This window comes from Callorhinchus milii, unplaced genomic scaffold, assembly GCF_018977255.1.
Source record: "Callorhinchus milii isolate IMCB2004 unplaced genomic scaffold, IMCB_Cmil_1.0 Scaffold1, whole genome shotgun sequence".
NCBI lineage: Eukaryota > Metazoa > Chordata > Chondrichthyes > Chimaeriformes > Callorhinchidae > Callorhinchus > Callorhinchus milii.
In genome coordinates this window covers 68,713,686-68,729,868 of record NW_024704742.1, presented here as the reverse complement: position 1 = coordinate 68,729,868, position 16,183 = coordinate 68,713,686, and the positions used below count along the sequence as shown (strand labels likewise).

Here is a 16,183-nt window from a genome sequence, read left to right as displayed (position 1 = left end):
TCTTCCTGAAATGAAAGGCACTGTACAAATGGAATTTGTTGTTGCTGTTGTTGTTGAATACAATATTGTATAACACATAATCTCCCATGACTCAGGTGGTAAAGCTGTTCTGGAGAGTGATACCGAGCCATATGGAGAGCAACTCTGTGATAAAGCAGTGTTTTGGGTTCATAATATTAAGCAACAACACCAAACAACAACAAATTATATTTGCATAGCACCTTTCACATCAGGAGGACGTAACCCAAGGTGCTGGACAGTCAGGAATCTGCACCCGAACTGATGGTTGTGTTCAGGAGGGGTGGAGGGTGAGGAGGATAGAAGTAGGAGGGTGACCGAAGGCACGGTCGAAGAGGAGGGTTTTGAGATGGGTTTTGAAGGAGCCAAGGGAGGGGGCGAAGCGGAGGAACTGTGGAATGGAGTTCCAGAGGGTGGGGGCAGAGAGGCTTAAAACCCATCTGCCAATAGTGGGTGGGCAAGGTGGGGGACGTGAAACAGGCTAAAGCCCTCTGAGCGGAAGGAGCAGACAGGTTGGTAGGGGGTTAGGAGGTCAGAGGTAGGGAGGTGCAAGTCATGGAGGGCTTTGAAAGTGAGGGCCAGGATCTTGAAATCTATCCTCTGAGGGATGGGGAGCCAGTGGAGCCGGGCAAGGATGAGGTGATAGGGTCACGGAGCCTGGCGTGGGAGAGAACACGGCTTGCAGAGTTTTGGATGATCTGTGGAGGGAGGAGTTGGGGAGGCCGACATCATGGGTCTGTGAAACATTGGCCACCAGTCGTCATTGTAAAGTCAAACCTCATTTTACTTTCAGTGTCTTCAGCTTCAGGTGCAGACAAACCAACTTCCTGTGCAGACAAATACGCTTCCTACATGGACAGACAGCTTCCCCTGCAGAGAGGCCAACTATCTGTGTGGACAGGCCAACTTCCTCCTCAAACAGGTCAACTTCATAGATCATCATAGAATTATACAGCACAGAAGGAGGCCATTCAGCCCATTGTGTCTTTGAAAAGAGCTATTCAAATCAATCCCACTCCCCCACTCTCTCCCATAGCCCTGCAAACTTGTCCTCCCCAAATAATTATCTACTTCTCTCTTAAAAGTTGTTATCAAATAGGTTTCCACCACCCTTTCAGGCAATACATTCCAGATCCAAACAACTCGCTGTGTGAAAACATTTCTCCGCGCCTCCCCTCTGTTTCTTTTAACAACTATTTTAAATCAGTGTCCTCGGGTTACTGACCCACCCGCCAGTGGAAATAGTTTCTCCTTGTTCACCCTATCGAATCCCCTCATAATTTGAAAACTTCTATTAAGTCTCCTCTTAACCTTCTCTGCTCCAAGGAGAATAATCCTAACTTCTCTAACCTCTCCTGATAACTGAAATCCCTCATTCCTGGTACCATCCTGGTAAATCTCCTTTGCACCCTCTCCAATGCCTTGACATTCCTCCTAAAGTGTGGGGCCCAGAACTGAACACATACTCTCGCTGAGGCCCAACCAGTGTTTTATAAAGGTTCCTGACTTTTGTATTCTCTGCCCCTATTTATAAAGCCAAGTATCCCATATGCTTTTTTAACAGCTTTATCTCCCTGTCCTGCCACCTTCAAAGATTTACTGATATGAACCCCCAGGTCTCTCTGTTCCTTCACCCCCTTTAAGATTGTACCATCAGCTTATATTGCCTCTCCTCATTCTTCCTCCCAAAATACCATCACTTCACATTTCTCAGCATTAAACTTCATCTGCCACGTGTCTGCCCATCTTACCAGTCTGTCTATGTCCATTTGCAGTTTGCTACTATCCTCCTCACTGTTTATTATTTTTTCCTAGCTTAGTATCATCTGCAAACTTGGAAGCTGTACTCCCTATACCCAAGTCTAGGTCGTTTATATAGATCGAAAACAGCAGTGGTCCCAATACTGATCCCTGGGGGTCACCACTGCACACTTCCCTCCAGTCAGAAAAACAACTGTTCACCATCACTCTCTGCTTTCTGTCTCCCAGCCAGTTCTGTATCCCCCGGCTCGGCCTTGGGCTCCACCATTGTTAAGTGCTTTGAGACGCCGCCCAACGTGGAGGGCGCTATATAAATGCAAGTTGTTGTTGTTATCCATGCTGCCACGGTCTTTTTAATAACGTGTGGAGATAATAATATCTGTGGAGTCCTGTGGCTCAGTGGTTAGAGCACTCGCTTTGCAAGCGAGAGACCTGAGTTCAATTCCAGGCAGGTCAGGGCGAAACCTTGGGCAAGTTTCCTTACTCCACACAGAGCCTAATAATAATCCCTCCAAAACCAAAAACAATAATAAATTGGTCATTTTCAATCTACGACTGTTTGTGGGACATTGCTGTGCGCAATTGGCTGCCGCGTTCGCCCACAAATATACAGTCAATTCACTTTACAGTGTGTTCTGTGAAGCGCTTTGGGACGTCCTCCCGACGTGAAAAGCGCTATATCAAATGCAAGGATTATTATTAACGTGGGCTTCTATTTTGCTTACAAGTCTCTTATGTGGCACTTTATCAAACGCCTTTTGAAAATCCATACAAGCTACATCAACTGCACTTCCTGCCAGATAAGCCAACTTCCTCCTCAAACAGGCCAACTTCCTGCGCAGAGAAACTGCCATATTTGCCGTCAAAATAAACAATCACTATACTTTGCAGTAAATTCTTAGACACTCTATCAAATGCAAGAATTATTATCTGCATAGTAGCCACAAAGGATCATATCCAAACAGAGAGAAAGGATAGCATCTCTCTGTACACATGTCTGCTGCATCAATAGCATTGCAGCCCCCAGGCACTTTGCCAATGCCAGGATTAGACTCCCTTGTGAGTTTTGTCACTGTGTTCCCTGGTGTGAACAAGGTTGCGACTGAAGAACTGTGCATGGAATACTGTCACTTCCCTGACAACTATGTAAATCTATCTATGTAACTATATATGGACTAAACCCCTGGGGTTTGTGACGATTTCATTATGAGGGAGACAAATAAAGAGAGAGAGAGTTGGTTGACTTGATGTCATTTACGTTCGCGCACAGACACACTCTCTCTTCAGTACACTATTTCAGTACAGATTGTTATTTCATAGAATCATGAAATTTTACCGCATAGAAGGAGGTCATTCGGTCCATCATGCCTGTGCCGCTTCTTTGAAAGAGCAACCATTTAGTCCCGCTCCCCCACTCTTACCCCATAGCCCTACAAATATTTCCTTTCTAAGTACATATCCATTTGCCTTTGAGAGCTGCTATCGAATCTGCTTTCCACCACCCTTCCAGGTAGTCATTACAGATCATAACAACTCTCTGGGCAACATTTTTTTTTCCTAGTCTCCCCTTTGGTTCTTTTGGCAATTCTCTTAAATCTGGGTCTTCTGGTTACCAACCCATCTGCCAGAGGAAACCGTTTCTCCTTATTTACCATTTAACGAACATTTAGTTGAATTTGCTTGAGAACTTATTAGGGAATGGTGTTTCCTTGGCTCACTGAGGTAATCCTAGTTAATGGAAAGATCTCGCTCATCAACATGAATCAGATTCCTTGTTACAAAAATAGCACATTCGTTCTTAACATCCAAGCCTGAATCTGTCATTTGGTGCACTTTCCAAAGGCGAGTAGCAAACTCATCTGCTACATTCCCTTACCTGGTGAAATCAGTCATTTCCATCATGATCATGCACATCTGCTTGGCCAGGACAATTATATCATTGCCGCTGTCGTCCCACTTTGCTACCTCGGCGTCCAGCTTGTTCTTCTCTTGGTGGAAGCTCTCCACCTGCTCTGCGATCTTCGCTTTCTCCTCCTGTGGCAGCTGGGCCATGATGGCCTGCCGAGGACAAGAGATGAAGAACTTCAACCTTTGTAACTCAGCCATCGAATCTTCAACCTTTCCCAACCATTCTCCCCCATTAACAATGAACAGATGTTGAACCTTGATGCTATTTCAAAGAAACGTGGAGTCTTTCTTCTGGTTTCGATTCCCACTTCATCTATATTCATCCCCAAATTCAAATGAATTAGCCTCTCATCACAAGGTTTGTTTGGATGAAGAAGGCCCTTTGGTCCATTTAATAATAACAATAATAATTCTTGCATTTGATATAGTGCCTTATCATAGCATTGAGATGTCTCAAAGCACTTCACAGAATACACAATAACATGAATTGACTGCATTTTTGTGTGGGCAAAACGGGGCAGCCAATTGCACACAGCAATGTCCCATGAACAGTTGTGGGTTTGTGAACAATTTTTTTTGTTGGCCTGTCCAGAGGAGGTTGGCCTGTCCAAGCGGGTGGTTGACCTATTGTCTTGGCGGTTCCTAAAGTACCACTCCGATAATCACCTCCCTCTCCTCCCCTACTTGGCGTCTAACTCACCAGTGTACAGCATACAGAGACGTTATCTTGTGTGAAGGTCTCTATTGTTGTGCGGAGTCAATTATGAGTGGACCACTGGGTGTGATACAATGGGAGGCTGTCAAACTGCAGCTATAAATTCCACCTGATCCTACAGCTGATCATGCAAAGTTTTAGAATGACAGACATTGGGTCTAAAATATAATACTGAATTCCAAGCCAGGAAAGTGTGTGAAAAAGAGGGTTGTTTTCGACCAAGATCAATTTGGATTCAGGATTTGCTGTTCATCAATATCACAGTGCATTTTGCAAATCAGTCAGAATTAAGACAACAATTTACATTTATACAGTGCCTTTCATGTCTGGAGGTCATCTCAAATCATTTCACGCTGCTGACTGGGAGCCTGGGCTGGGCGGGGAATGAGGCAGGACTGAGAAATGGGATGAGAGGAAGGTGACAATGCATGGTCAAAAAGCTCGGTCTTAGGATGTGCTTTGAAAGGGAAGGGAGTTGGAGGGATTCCCGCATGGAGTTCCAGAGAGTGGGTCAGAAAGGCTGAAAGCTCACCCACTAACAATGGGGTGGATCAGGCTGGGGACTTGAAGTAGGTCCATTCTCTCTTCTTCGCAAAAAAACTCAGTTTAACGTCTCATCCAAAGAATACCTCCAATAACGCAACTCAACCCCAGCACTGCATTGGAGTGTCATCTTAGACTATGTGAGTTCAAGTCTGACATTGGGTTTGAACCCACAGTGGTAGCACTCTTAGAGGTGCGAGCGCTCCCACTGAGCCAGGCTGATGCTAAAATGTGAGATTTACAACCTGGATTTATCTTGATTTGATTTCTCTTGTTCTCACTATCCAGAACTCTGTAGCCCGTGCCTTCTATAATAATAATAATAATCCTTGCATTTGATATAGCACTCTTCACGTCTTCTAGATGTCCCAAAGTGCTTCACAGAATATACTGTAAAGTGAATTGACTATATTTGTGGGCGAACGCGGCAGCCAATTATGCACAGCAATGTCCCACAAATGTAGATTGAAAATGACCAATTTATTATTGTTTTTTGTTTTGGAGGGATTATTATTAACATACACTATTCTCCCAGGTTCTGCAACCCGTGTGACCTCCTGCAACCCTATAACCCAGGGAATTCAATATCCCAACCACACTCTGTGTAAAGACAGTTTTACAGTTTTTTTAAAAAATCTTTTCCTTTTGTTATGTGAGGGAAAAAGGAATAGAGAGGAAACAGGGAGATTGTGTGGAATATAAAATATGGACTAATTGGGCCAACGGGCCTTCTTCAATGCTGTAAAGTTCCAATTCATTCTATATGATTATCTTAAATCTGTGCCCTGTTAATAGTGTCTTGTCTCTTTGCTCAGCTGTTTTTATTCGGGTGGACGTTGAAGATCCCATTGCACTATTTGAAAAGAGAAGGGAGTTTCTCCTGGTGTCCTAGCCAACAATCCCCCAAATAAAATTGGCCATTCTTTCATGGCTGTTTGTGGGACACTGCTGTGTGACACTGGGCTGCCTCATTCGCCTACAAATACAGTCACTTCATTTCATAAAAAAATTCTGAAGTGTATTGAGATGTCCTCCCGACACCAAATGCAAATACCAAATGCAAGGATTTTTAATGATTAGTTTTAAACCATGTGTGATTTTATCCCTTTTGGAAGTGTATTTGTTTGATTGAAGCACAACACAGCTGGAGGCCCTGCAGAAACACAGAATCCTAGAATATTATAGTCCATAAACCGACTTTTCAGCCCATCAAGTCTGTACTCCTGTTTTTCTCCACATGAGTCTCCTCATCTAATCCTTCTCTCTTTCTCGATCCACATACCTTTTAATATTCCTCCTCTTCAAGCATGTATCTAATTCCCTTTCAAAATAATTCATGGGCTCTGTTTTGACAATGCTTTGTGGCACAGAATTTCACTTCCCAAACATCCTCTGTGTGAAGACAGTTTTTTTTAACCTCTCCCTTCAATTGCTTTTGTTACGTGAGGGAAAAGGGAACAGAGGGATAATAATAATAATCCTTCCATTTGATATAGCGCCTTATCACTTCATGGAGATGTCTCAAAGTGCTTCACAGAATATACTGCAAAGTATTCTGTGTATTTTGTAGGCAAAACGTGGCAGCCAATTGTACGTAGCAGTGTCCCACAAACAGCCATGGAGTGAGTGACCAAATTATATTTTTGAAGGGATTATTATCCCAAGGAAGCGATCCGCCAATTGACTAACAACCGGGTTCCTACTTACCGCTAGGTAAGCAAAGACATGTGGAGTAAGGAAAGTTTCCTAAGGTTTCACCCTGCCCGGGAATCAAGCCTGAGTCTTTTCACTTGTGAGGCGAGTGCTCTATCTATTACATTAGAAGACTCCACAATACTCTACAGGACTCCTATCAGGATAATAGGACAACAACAACAACAAAATTACATTTGTATAGCACCTTTCATATCGGGAGGACGTCCTAAGGTGCTGGCCAGACAGAGTTTCAGATCTGAGCTGGTGGCCGGGATCGGGGAAGGTGGAGGGCGGGCAGAAGCAGGGAGATCAAAAGCATTGTCAAAGAGGAGGGTCTTGAGGTCGGTCTTGAAATAGGCAAGGGAGGAGGCGAGGCGGAGAGATTGTGGGATGGATCCCGTAGAGCCGAGGGAGCGGGCAGGATGGTAGGGGATTAAGAGGTCACAAAGATAGAGGGGAACAAGACCATGGAGGGCTTTGAAGGTGAGGACCGGGATCTTGAACTGTATCCTGAGAAATAGGGAGTTGTGCGGAGTTGTGCTGGTATGGGCTAATTGGGCCAAAGGACCTGCTTCAATGCTGTAAAGTTCTAAATGATTCTATATGATTGTGTTAAATGTGTGCCCTACTATTAGCATCTTGTCGACTGGGGAAATAACCAATTGCTTTCGAATACCCCATCACAATCTCCAAAATTCTACCAAATCATTCCTTAATCTTCTCAGCTCTTGTAAAATAAGCCCCGTCTTATCTTGGCAATTTTATCTATCTTATCCTGAAACTTTTGCAGGAGTTGAAGATAGTAATAATCCTTGCATTCGATAAAATGCCTAATCACATTGTCAAGGCATCTCAAAGCATTTCAGGAATTATTATAAGGTGGAATGATGGCTTTTTTCAGAGGTTAAGGTTTCACAACATTTGCAAGATCCCAAGCGATTCCCTCTGCTTCATACAGTTCACATATCTAGTACTCAACTGGTTTGGGAGCAACTGGTGGGGTCGATTTATGCTTTTTGAGTCTCTTTGTGTGCTATATCCCACTTCACAGATTGAGGGGGTGATTTAGCTTTTGTAATGTAGCAAGGAGCTGATTCTCTTATCATACCCATGGGAAAAAGCAGACCGTCCTCCCTGTGTTAGCTCTGTAGTGTAGTGACTGCCCTGGTGGCAGCATACCATAAAAGTTATAGCCAAATAAAAGTGAGAAGTTGTGGTGTGCAGTCTGCTGTGTGGTGCCGGTGCTTGACACACTCATCAATAACCTGGCCGTTCACTCCATGTTCAATTGAACTCTGTCCTTGCAGTTAACCTTGTCAAAATCACAGCTGCCAAAAGTCTGATTTCCAGTCCTTCAAAGAGACGTTTTGTTTGTGCCTGTGGCTTTTGAAGTGGGAAACAAAATGTTGTATTGTATCAACTGAAGGTAAGTCAAGCCTGGATTGCGGCTTTACTCTGTGATTTTTTTTAGCAAAAAGCTGCGGTAAGCCTTACTCAAGTGATCTTAAGTTGAAAGACAAAAATGTGACTTCATGGAGCACCATAATAATAGTCTTAATTTTATAGTATATTCTGTGAAGCACTTTCAGATGTCGCAACAACGTGATAAAGTGCTATATCAAATGCAAGGATTATTATTATCAGCCTTGAGAACGCTGCTGTGGTGGGGGGGCTGCTGTAATGTCTATTTGATGCTTCAGCAATTGTGTCAACTTGGCTCCGTGGATAACACTCTTGACTCTGTGTCAGAAGGTTGTGGGTTCAAGCCCCACGTCAGGACTCAGAGTTGACTCCAATGCAGTATTGAGGAGAGTTGTGCTGTCCTTCTTCTGAGATGTTAAACTGAGGTCCTGTCTGCCTGCACAAGTCGATGTTCAAGATCCCATTGTGCTATTCTACCAATAATCCCTCCAGATAAAAGTTGATTCATGGCATTTCCCATTTGTGGGACTTTGTTGTGTGTCCATTGGCTGCTGCATTTGCCTTCAAATAATCACTTAGACCTTACAGTAAATCCTGTGAAGTGCTTTGAGATATTTTGATGAGATGATAAGTCTTTATAATAATACTTATATTTTCAAATACTGTATATCAAATGCAAGGATTATTCTTTGTTTAGCCATCATTTTGAAGCAGACTTTTCTTCACAGAAACAGCTTGAAAACTGCATAATTGAAGAGGGAATTTAAGAATATCTAAAATTCAGCTCAATGTTAAATTAAAAAAAAGATCTTAAATCCCAAATTGCACCTTCTATCCCTGCTTTCAAATCCCTTTTAAAAACACATATCTTTGCTTTTGATCAAATACCCTTCAATTCCACAATGTTCAGTGCTCCCTATGGTCTCTGTGAAATGTTATGCGATTAGATGGTGAAGTGTTGTGAGATTAGATGATGCAGTCCTTGCAGTGCATCAGTTTGAGCACTCGCCTCGCAAACGAGAGGACTGGGTTAAATTCGTAAGCAAGTTAACTGACTCCAACCACCTTGGTTTACTGAGTAGTAAGTAGGAACCTGGTCAAAGTCAATTAGCGGATCGCTTTCTGGGGGTGATAATCCCTCCAAAAATAAATGTAGTCCCACAACTGTTTGTGGGACACTTCTGCGTTCAATTGACTGCCTCGTTTCACTCACAAAATGCAGTCAATACACTTTACAATATATTTTGTAAGCTCTTTGAGACATTACAATGACATGATAAGGCAATGTATCAAATGCAAGGATTATTATTGGTATCATGTTCATCCTATGTGAAAGGCACTATATAAATGTTGTTGTCGTTGTATCAGAGCCTGAGGCGTGTGGGTCTGACTGACGTACCCGAGCACTTTGTCCTGCAATCAGCTGGTCGTCTTCAGTCTGGACACTCGTTCGGCTGCGCACATCGTAGTCTTCCTGCTCAAAATCAGAGTCGTCCTCCAGCTCTTCAGGAGTCTGCAAAACACAGAGAAAAGTCAGCAAGCCTTTCAAGCTTTGCGAAAAATCACAGTACAGAGTGACCCATCCCTGTGTTACTTCAGATCCCCAAAAAACAGGTTTGTGAGAAAAATAGCCTGCTTCTAGGTCAGGTCACTGCCAGGACACCAGAGATAATAATGCTCCATCTCTACCATATATTCTCGCACTGAATTATGAGATAGATCCTTCAACTGTCAAACAAAAAACAAACTGCCCTGTACAGTTTTTCAAATTAATAATGATAATAATCCTTGCATTTTCTTAAATTTCAAATTAAGACTGCATTGGAAGGCCATTCACCAAAATTCAGACCACTTTAAATTGTATGACAATAGTCTTCAGTCAAAGAAAATCAGAAATTTAGGGCCTGAGGAGTTTCACTTGCGAAAGGATACCACTATCATTGCATTGTATTGCTGTATGCAATTGAATGCTGCGTTTCTCCCCCAAAATATACAGTTAATTCACTTTACAGTTTATTTTGTGACTTTGGGCAGTCTTAACAACATGATAAGGTGCTGTATCAAATGCAAGGATTATTATCATTACTATTGAGCACTGATTGTGCAGATGGACAGAAACATAACATTTGACAAGGAGACCACAGTGTTACCATATGTGTTTCATCTCTATAATAATAAATAAAAATACTTGCATTTGATATAACGCTTTTCACGTCTTCTAGACGTTTCAAAGCGCTTCACAGAGGTGTGTTGAGTAAGGAAACTTGTCCAACATTTCACCCTGCTGGGAATCAAACCCAGGTCTCTCGCTTGCAGGACTCCACAAGAACTCTCAAAGGACTCCATCTCTCTGAGAATTATCAACTTAGACTCAATTCTTCACTCTGCTTTAGTTTTCCTTTGCTTTAATATTTGTCTAATTCCCTTTTTAAAAGCTGCTTATGGATTCTACTTATAATAAATAATAATAATCCTTGCATTTGATATCGGCTTTTCATGTCTTCTAGACATCTCAAAGCACTTCACAGAATATACTGTAAAGTGAATTGACTGTATATTTGTGGGCAAAACACAGCAGCCAATTGTGCACAGCAGTGTCCCATAAACAGTCATGGATTGAGTAACCAAGTTATATATTTTTATTTTTATTTTATTTGTTGAGGGATTATTATCAGGCATGTGGACTAAGGAAACTTGCCCAAGGATTTGCCCTACTGGGAATCAAACCCAGGTCTCTCGCTTGTGAGGAGAGTCTGACCACAGACTCCGAAACACTTCAAGCACATTGTCGAATTGCATGTCTTTTCCCTTCCATTTCACTGAATTGCAGTCCCGGGTATAATACGAGCAAGATGTTAAATAATAAGACAGATGCAAACATAAGTTCTTGTATTGTAAGAACTGTCCTTTCATTATCACAATGAATGAAATACTGTCCACTCAGCACTTTTCACACACTCGTGGTTTCCCGCAAAGACCTTACTTTAATCTAATAAAAGTGTCGGCTTTACATTGCATAAAAAAACATAAAAAGTAACAAAGTATGAAATGAGCAAAGGGTAGGCAGCCTATCGAGATGTTCACTCCAACACATTACGGGCAATTTAGCTTGCCACAGTCACTCCAAAATGTGCCCGTAAAACTCCTGAGGCACATGAGTAACTGTGGAGAAAATCTCGGAAGAGACAAAATGCTGACATGTCTCCATGACCCTCGAGAAGCAACTTAAGAAGAATACTAAGAGGGATTACCAGTCCTCCCCTATGCACAATTGTGTGTCAGCCTGGCTCAGTCAGTAGCATTCTTGCCTCTGAGTCAGAAGGTTACATGTTCAAGCCCCACATCAGGACTTGGAACCCAAATAGTCTACGCTGACACTCCAATCAGTGTTGGGAGTGTGTTGCATTGTTGGAGGTGCCTTCCATCAGATGCGAAAGGGGATAAAACAAGGCAGCCAATTGCGCATAGCAATGTCACACCATAATCCTTGCATTTGGTACAAGGTCTTTCACACTAGGAGGACATAGCAAAGCGCTTCACATGACTTATTGTGAAGTAGAGATTTAGTGTGATTGTGTATTTGTAGGTGAACGAACGCGGCAGCCCAATTGCGCACAGGTGACTGGATTCCCGACCGCCAAACAAGACGATTTATTTCAATTAAGAAATGCGTTTTTGTGCTGCAAATGTTTTGGGCATTGCTGAGACGTGACAATGTTAAATTTTACAACTTGCTTGTGATCTCACATAAGGTCGACAAAGACCCACTGCTCATTAATGTACACTACCTGGGGCACCTTGGGCAGTTTCTACAGCTGTGACTTCTGTATTTAGGCTTTATAATAATTAAATAGGACAGCATATATTGCAGTATGGTGGGTCTTCATCTTTCTTCAGCAGCGCTGAGATCAGAGCAAATCCCTGGCCATCACACGTCACTTTTATCTTGCAAATTTTTTTGAGAAGAATTAATAACAGGCTCAATTTGAATAGAGGTTCCATGTTGGGCTCCAGTAAATCTGTCTCCACCAGGGGCTTGCTAATTCTGATTCAGTGAGCACCCCTTCCAGGGAGTCCTGCAGAGGTCAGTTTAATTATAGAAGTTGTGGCCCAACTTATTTCACAATAGAAATTCTAACTTAAAGGGATGGCTGAAATTGCAGAATGTGATAAGTCCAGAAAATGGAGTAGTTTTTGTGTACTTTTCAACTCAACTCTTTAAGACCATTCTCCAGGTAGAGGAGGGGCTAGTTAATATGGAGAGGTATCGGGGTGTTTTTGGAGCTGAACTGGCTCCAAGGTAACTCGAATGGCAATGGAATATCGGAATTGAGTCACCCTCTGTGATCATTTGTTAAGCGCTCTGGGTATGCTACCCGGCATGAAGGTCGCTATGTAAATGCAAGTTGCTGTTGTTGTGGTCTTGGTAGTCCGGTTTCTGAGCCAGGCGGGTTCGCAGTACTTCAGCACAGCCAGCCTAGCTCATCGTCAGGACTTCGAGGGGCAGAGATTGAAGAGACAGACCAGTTAATGAGAGCAGGAATTCTTCAACAACAACAACAACTAGGATTTATACAGTGCCCTTCAAGCCGGACGGTGTTTCACAATAAACGGATCCCGGGGCCAAGCCAGGGGGAGGGGGAGGAAGGTGACTAAAAGTGCAGTCGAAAAGAAAGGTCTTTAGCCAAGACCTGAAAATAGGAAGAGAGGGGGTGAGGTGAAGGGAGTGAGGAAGGCAGTTCCAGAGCCTCGGGGTAGAGTGGCTGAAGGCACGGTCGCCGATGGTGGAGCGGAGGATTCGGGGCACAAGGAGGAGGCCAGACCCGGGGGAGCGAAGGCAAAGGGCACTGTTGTGAGGAGAGAGGAGGTCAGAGAGGTAGAGGGGTGCAGAGGAATGGAGGGATTTGAAGACAAGAGTGAGGATCTTGAAATCGATCCTCTATGGGACAGGCAGCCAGTGCAGTCTGGCAAGGACTGGGGTAATCGTTGGATGCGTCGGAAGTGGAAGAAAACGGTGCTGGTGAGGGATCGGATGTGTGGGAGGAAGGATAATTGGGGGTTGAACCTGACGCCTAGGTTGCGTACGGGTTCGGAGAGTTGTAGAGGGAGTTCGGGTATGTGGAGGAGGTGAGAACCGTGCGATTTAAGATGTTGACGAGAGCCAAAGTGTATGGCTTCCATCTTTTCAACATTTAGTTGAAGTTTTCAGCACCTTGGGACGTCCTCCCGACGTGAAAGGCACTATACAAATGTAATCTTGTTGTTGTTGTTGTTGTTGAAGGAAATTCACGCTCATCTAGCTCCTGATGTCTGACAGGCAGACTGACAGAACATCAGGCATCTGGGGTTTGCAAAGTGAGATGGAAAAATGGAGTTGGGTGTCGTCCTCATACATGTGGAAGTGTACCTCATGTCTGCGGATGACATCCCCAAGAGGGAGCATATAGATTAGAAAGAGGAAGGGGCCAAGGATGTATCCTTGGGGTACCCCGCAGGTAACCAGGTGAGAGCGGGAGGAAAAGCCGTTTGTGGAGATGTACTGCTGGCGGTTCGGGAGATAGGACTCGAACCAGGCAAGTGCGGTTCCACTGAGGTGGAATATGGAGGAAAGGCGGTGGAGGAGGATGGCATGATTGACTGTGTCTAAAGCGGTGGAGAGGTCTAGAAGGACAAGATGGCAGAGGGAACCCTGGTCACAGATAGCGAGGATGTCGTTTGAGACTTTCACAAGTAGAGTGGGCAGGGCGAAAGCCGGACTGGAGGGGTTCGAAGAGGGAGTAGGAGGAGAGGTGTGCGCGGAGTTGATTGGCAACAATGTGTTCTAGGACCTTGGCAAGGAAGGGCAAGTTTGAAATAGGGCGGTAGTGGTTGGGGTTTGAGGGATCTAGGGAGAGTGTTTTCAGAAGGGGGCTGATGACAGCAGCTTTGAGGGGGGCAGGGACTGCTCCAGAGGAGAGGAACTGCTTGATGACATCAGCCAGTAGTGGGCAGAGGAGGGGGAGCTGGGTGACCAGCAAGTTAATGGGGAGGGGGTCGAGGCAGCAGGTGGTGGGTTTCATCAAAATGATGGTGAGTGAGAGGGAGGAAGGAGAGATGGGGAGGAAGGAATGTAGGACGGGGGTCGTGGTAGGACCTGATGACGGCTGAAATCGCCCATTATAAGCAGGTATTCGGAGAGGGACAGGGAAGAGAGGAGAGTAGAGATGTCAGAGAGGAACAAGCCAGGGGGCTTAGGCGGACGGTAGACCAGCAGGATTTTCAGTGGGAGAGAGGGATGGAAGAGGGTGAGGTGCTCAAAAGAGGGAAACCAGCCATAGGAATAGGGGGAAAGACCAAGGGAAGCTTTGGAGATGAGGGCCACCCCACCGCCACATTGGTTTGGACAGGGGTTGCGGTGGAAGGAGTAGCCTGGAGGGCAGGCTTCAACTAGGTGGACGGGGTCATTGGGGGAGAGCCAGGTGTCTGTGGGCCCAAGAATGTCAAGGTGCTCATCCAGGATGAGGTCATGGATGGTGAGGGCTTTGTTTGTGAGGGAATGGACATTTTGAAGGGAAATGCGGGTGGGTTTGCTGGTGGGAGGAGAGAGTGATACGGACAGGATTTTAGAGGGTACAGAGGAGATGGCTGTGGAGTATGGGGGTAGTGGAGAGTTGGGGAGGGTACGTATGAGGGAGAGGGAAGTTGTCTTCCCACTTGACTTCTGCTAACCTTGCAAGACAAAGCCCTAACGGATAGGGTGGTTCCAGCTGAACAAAGTGCAGGAACCTTGTCAGACAGTGCTACCAATGACAAGCTATGTGGATTTAGCTGTATAGACTCCAGCAGTACCCCAACACACATTCTGGGGTCTCCAACTCTTAGCTCTTGCTTAATACTCTGAGATTAGTTAAGCAGGATGCGTCCACCCAGGGAGATACATTCCATTCTAATACACAGGAATTTCCATGTGTAAGGTACATGCATGGAACTTTGTCTAGTTTGTATACTCTTAAGCTTGGTGATATGTCAGACACCAGGCCGACCAAAAAACAACTTTTCCAATACTCTGCAAAATCTTAAATTTTCGGACAAAGGAAGGTCTCAAGGTGAACTCCATGGGAGACTCAGAAATCTGATCTACTCACACAACTGAACTCAAAACATGTACACATCTACTTAGAGGCTTTTGCATGCCTCCATATGCATAACAATGTTATGTTGTTATTTCGTTTTGGATATGACATGTGCATGTGACTGACAGATTGGTGGAAGGCGAACTGGATGGACATTGGTCTTCTTTCGCCTGCACATTCTTATGTTGTTATGTTATTATGTATGAGTTCCCATGCTCTTTCTAGTGCTTTATGCATTAAATATTAACATGTTATTATTTAATCGCACTTAGACAAATACATACTCGGAGGAGGAGGTGGAGGGAATATCTTCTCACCTTGAAATACATAAGAGGTCATGAGAGCAGAGCTGTTCCTCCATTATTAGATTGGCAGTGTGTCTTGATTAAGCATTCAACAACAACATCAAATTACAAGCTGGCTGGCAAACAGCAACATTCAGGAGCATTTCAGGATATAATAATAATAATGATAATCATTGTATTTGTTACAGTGCCTTATCACGTCTTCGAGACATCTCAAATCAGGTCACAGAATATACTGTGAAGGAATTTTGGTATATTGTGTGGGCAAAACATGGCAGTCAATTGTGCACAGTATTGTACCACAAACACTCACGGAATGAGTGACAAAATTATTATTATTATTATTTGCAATGCAATGTTTCTGCACCCGACCAGCCACTATTACCTGTTATTGGGTGGTGCTTGGATACAGGCTTAAATCTCACTGCACTACCAAATGTAAAACAATTATCAATGCATTTAGAAGCAATCTTACATTGGTGAGTAGACTTTCTGTCATTCATATTCACCCAGGAACTCCATCCCTCACTCCTTCTGACTCCGACTCCCTCCCTCCTAAGACATACCTATTTGTCCGAACTTTCCTATCCCACTTCCTTCAGTTCTCACTCCCAACTCAGATGTCCAGGCAGCATTGTTAGGGTTTAAGACGTCCACCACTTGGAATCATGGAGTTACAGCACAGAAGGAGGCGATTCGGCCCA

The 16,183-nt window shown here is 44.1% G+C and overlaps 1 protein-coding gene across 1 annotated transcript in view; it reads right to left on the bottom strand.

Annotated features, from left to right (window-relative positions):
• ctnna2 (catenin (cadherin-associated protein), alpha 2) overlaps positions 1-16,183 on the bottom strand; it is a 140,845-nt gene that overhangs the window by 77,058 nt on the left and 47,604 nt on the right. Inside the window, exons 5-6 of the mRNA XM_042343656.1 lie at positions 9,462-9,575; positions 3,656-3,837 (exon numbers count right to left, since the gene is read on the bottom strand). Of these exons, the coding sequence (XP_042199590.1) occupies positions 3,656-3,837; positions 9,462-9,575 (296 nt within the window). The remainder of the gene's footprint in view (positions 1-3,655; positions 3,838-9,461; positions 9,576-16,183) is intronic.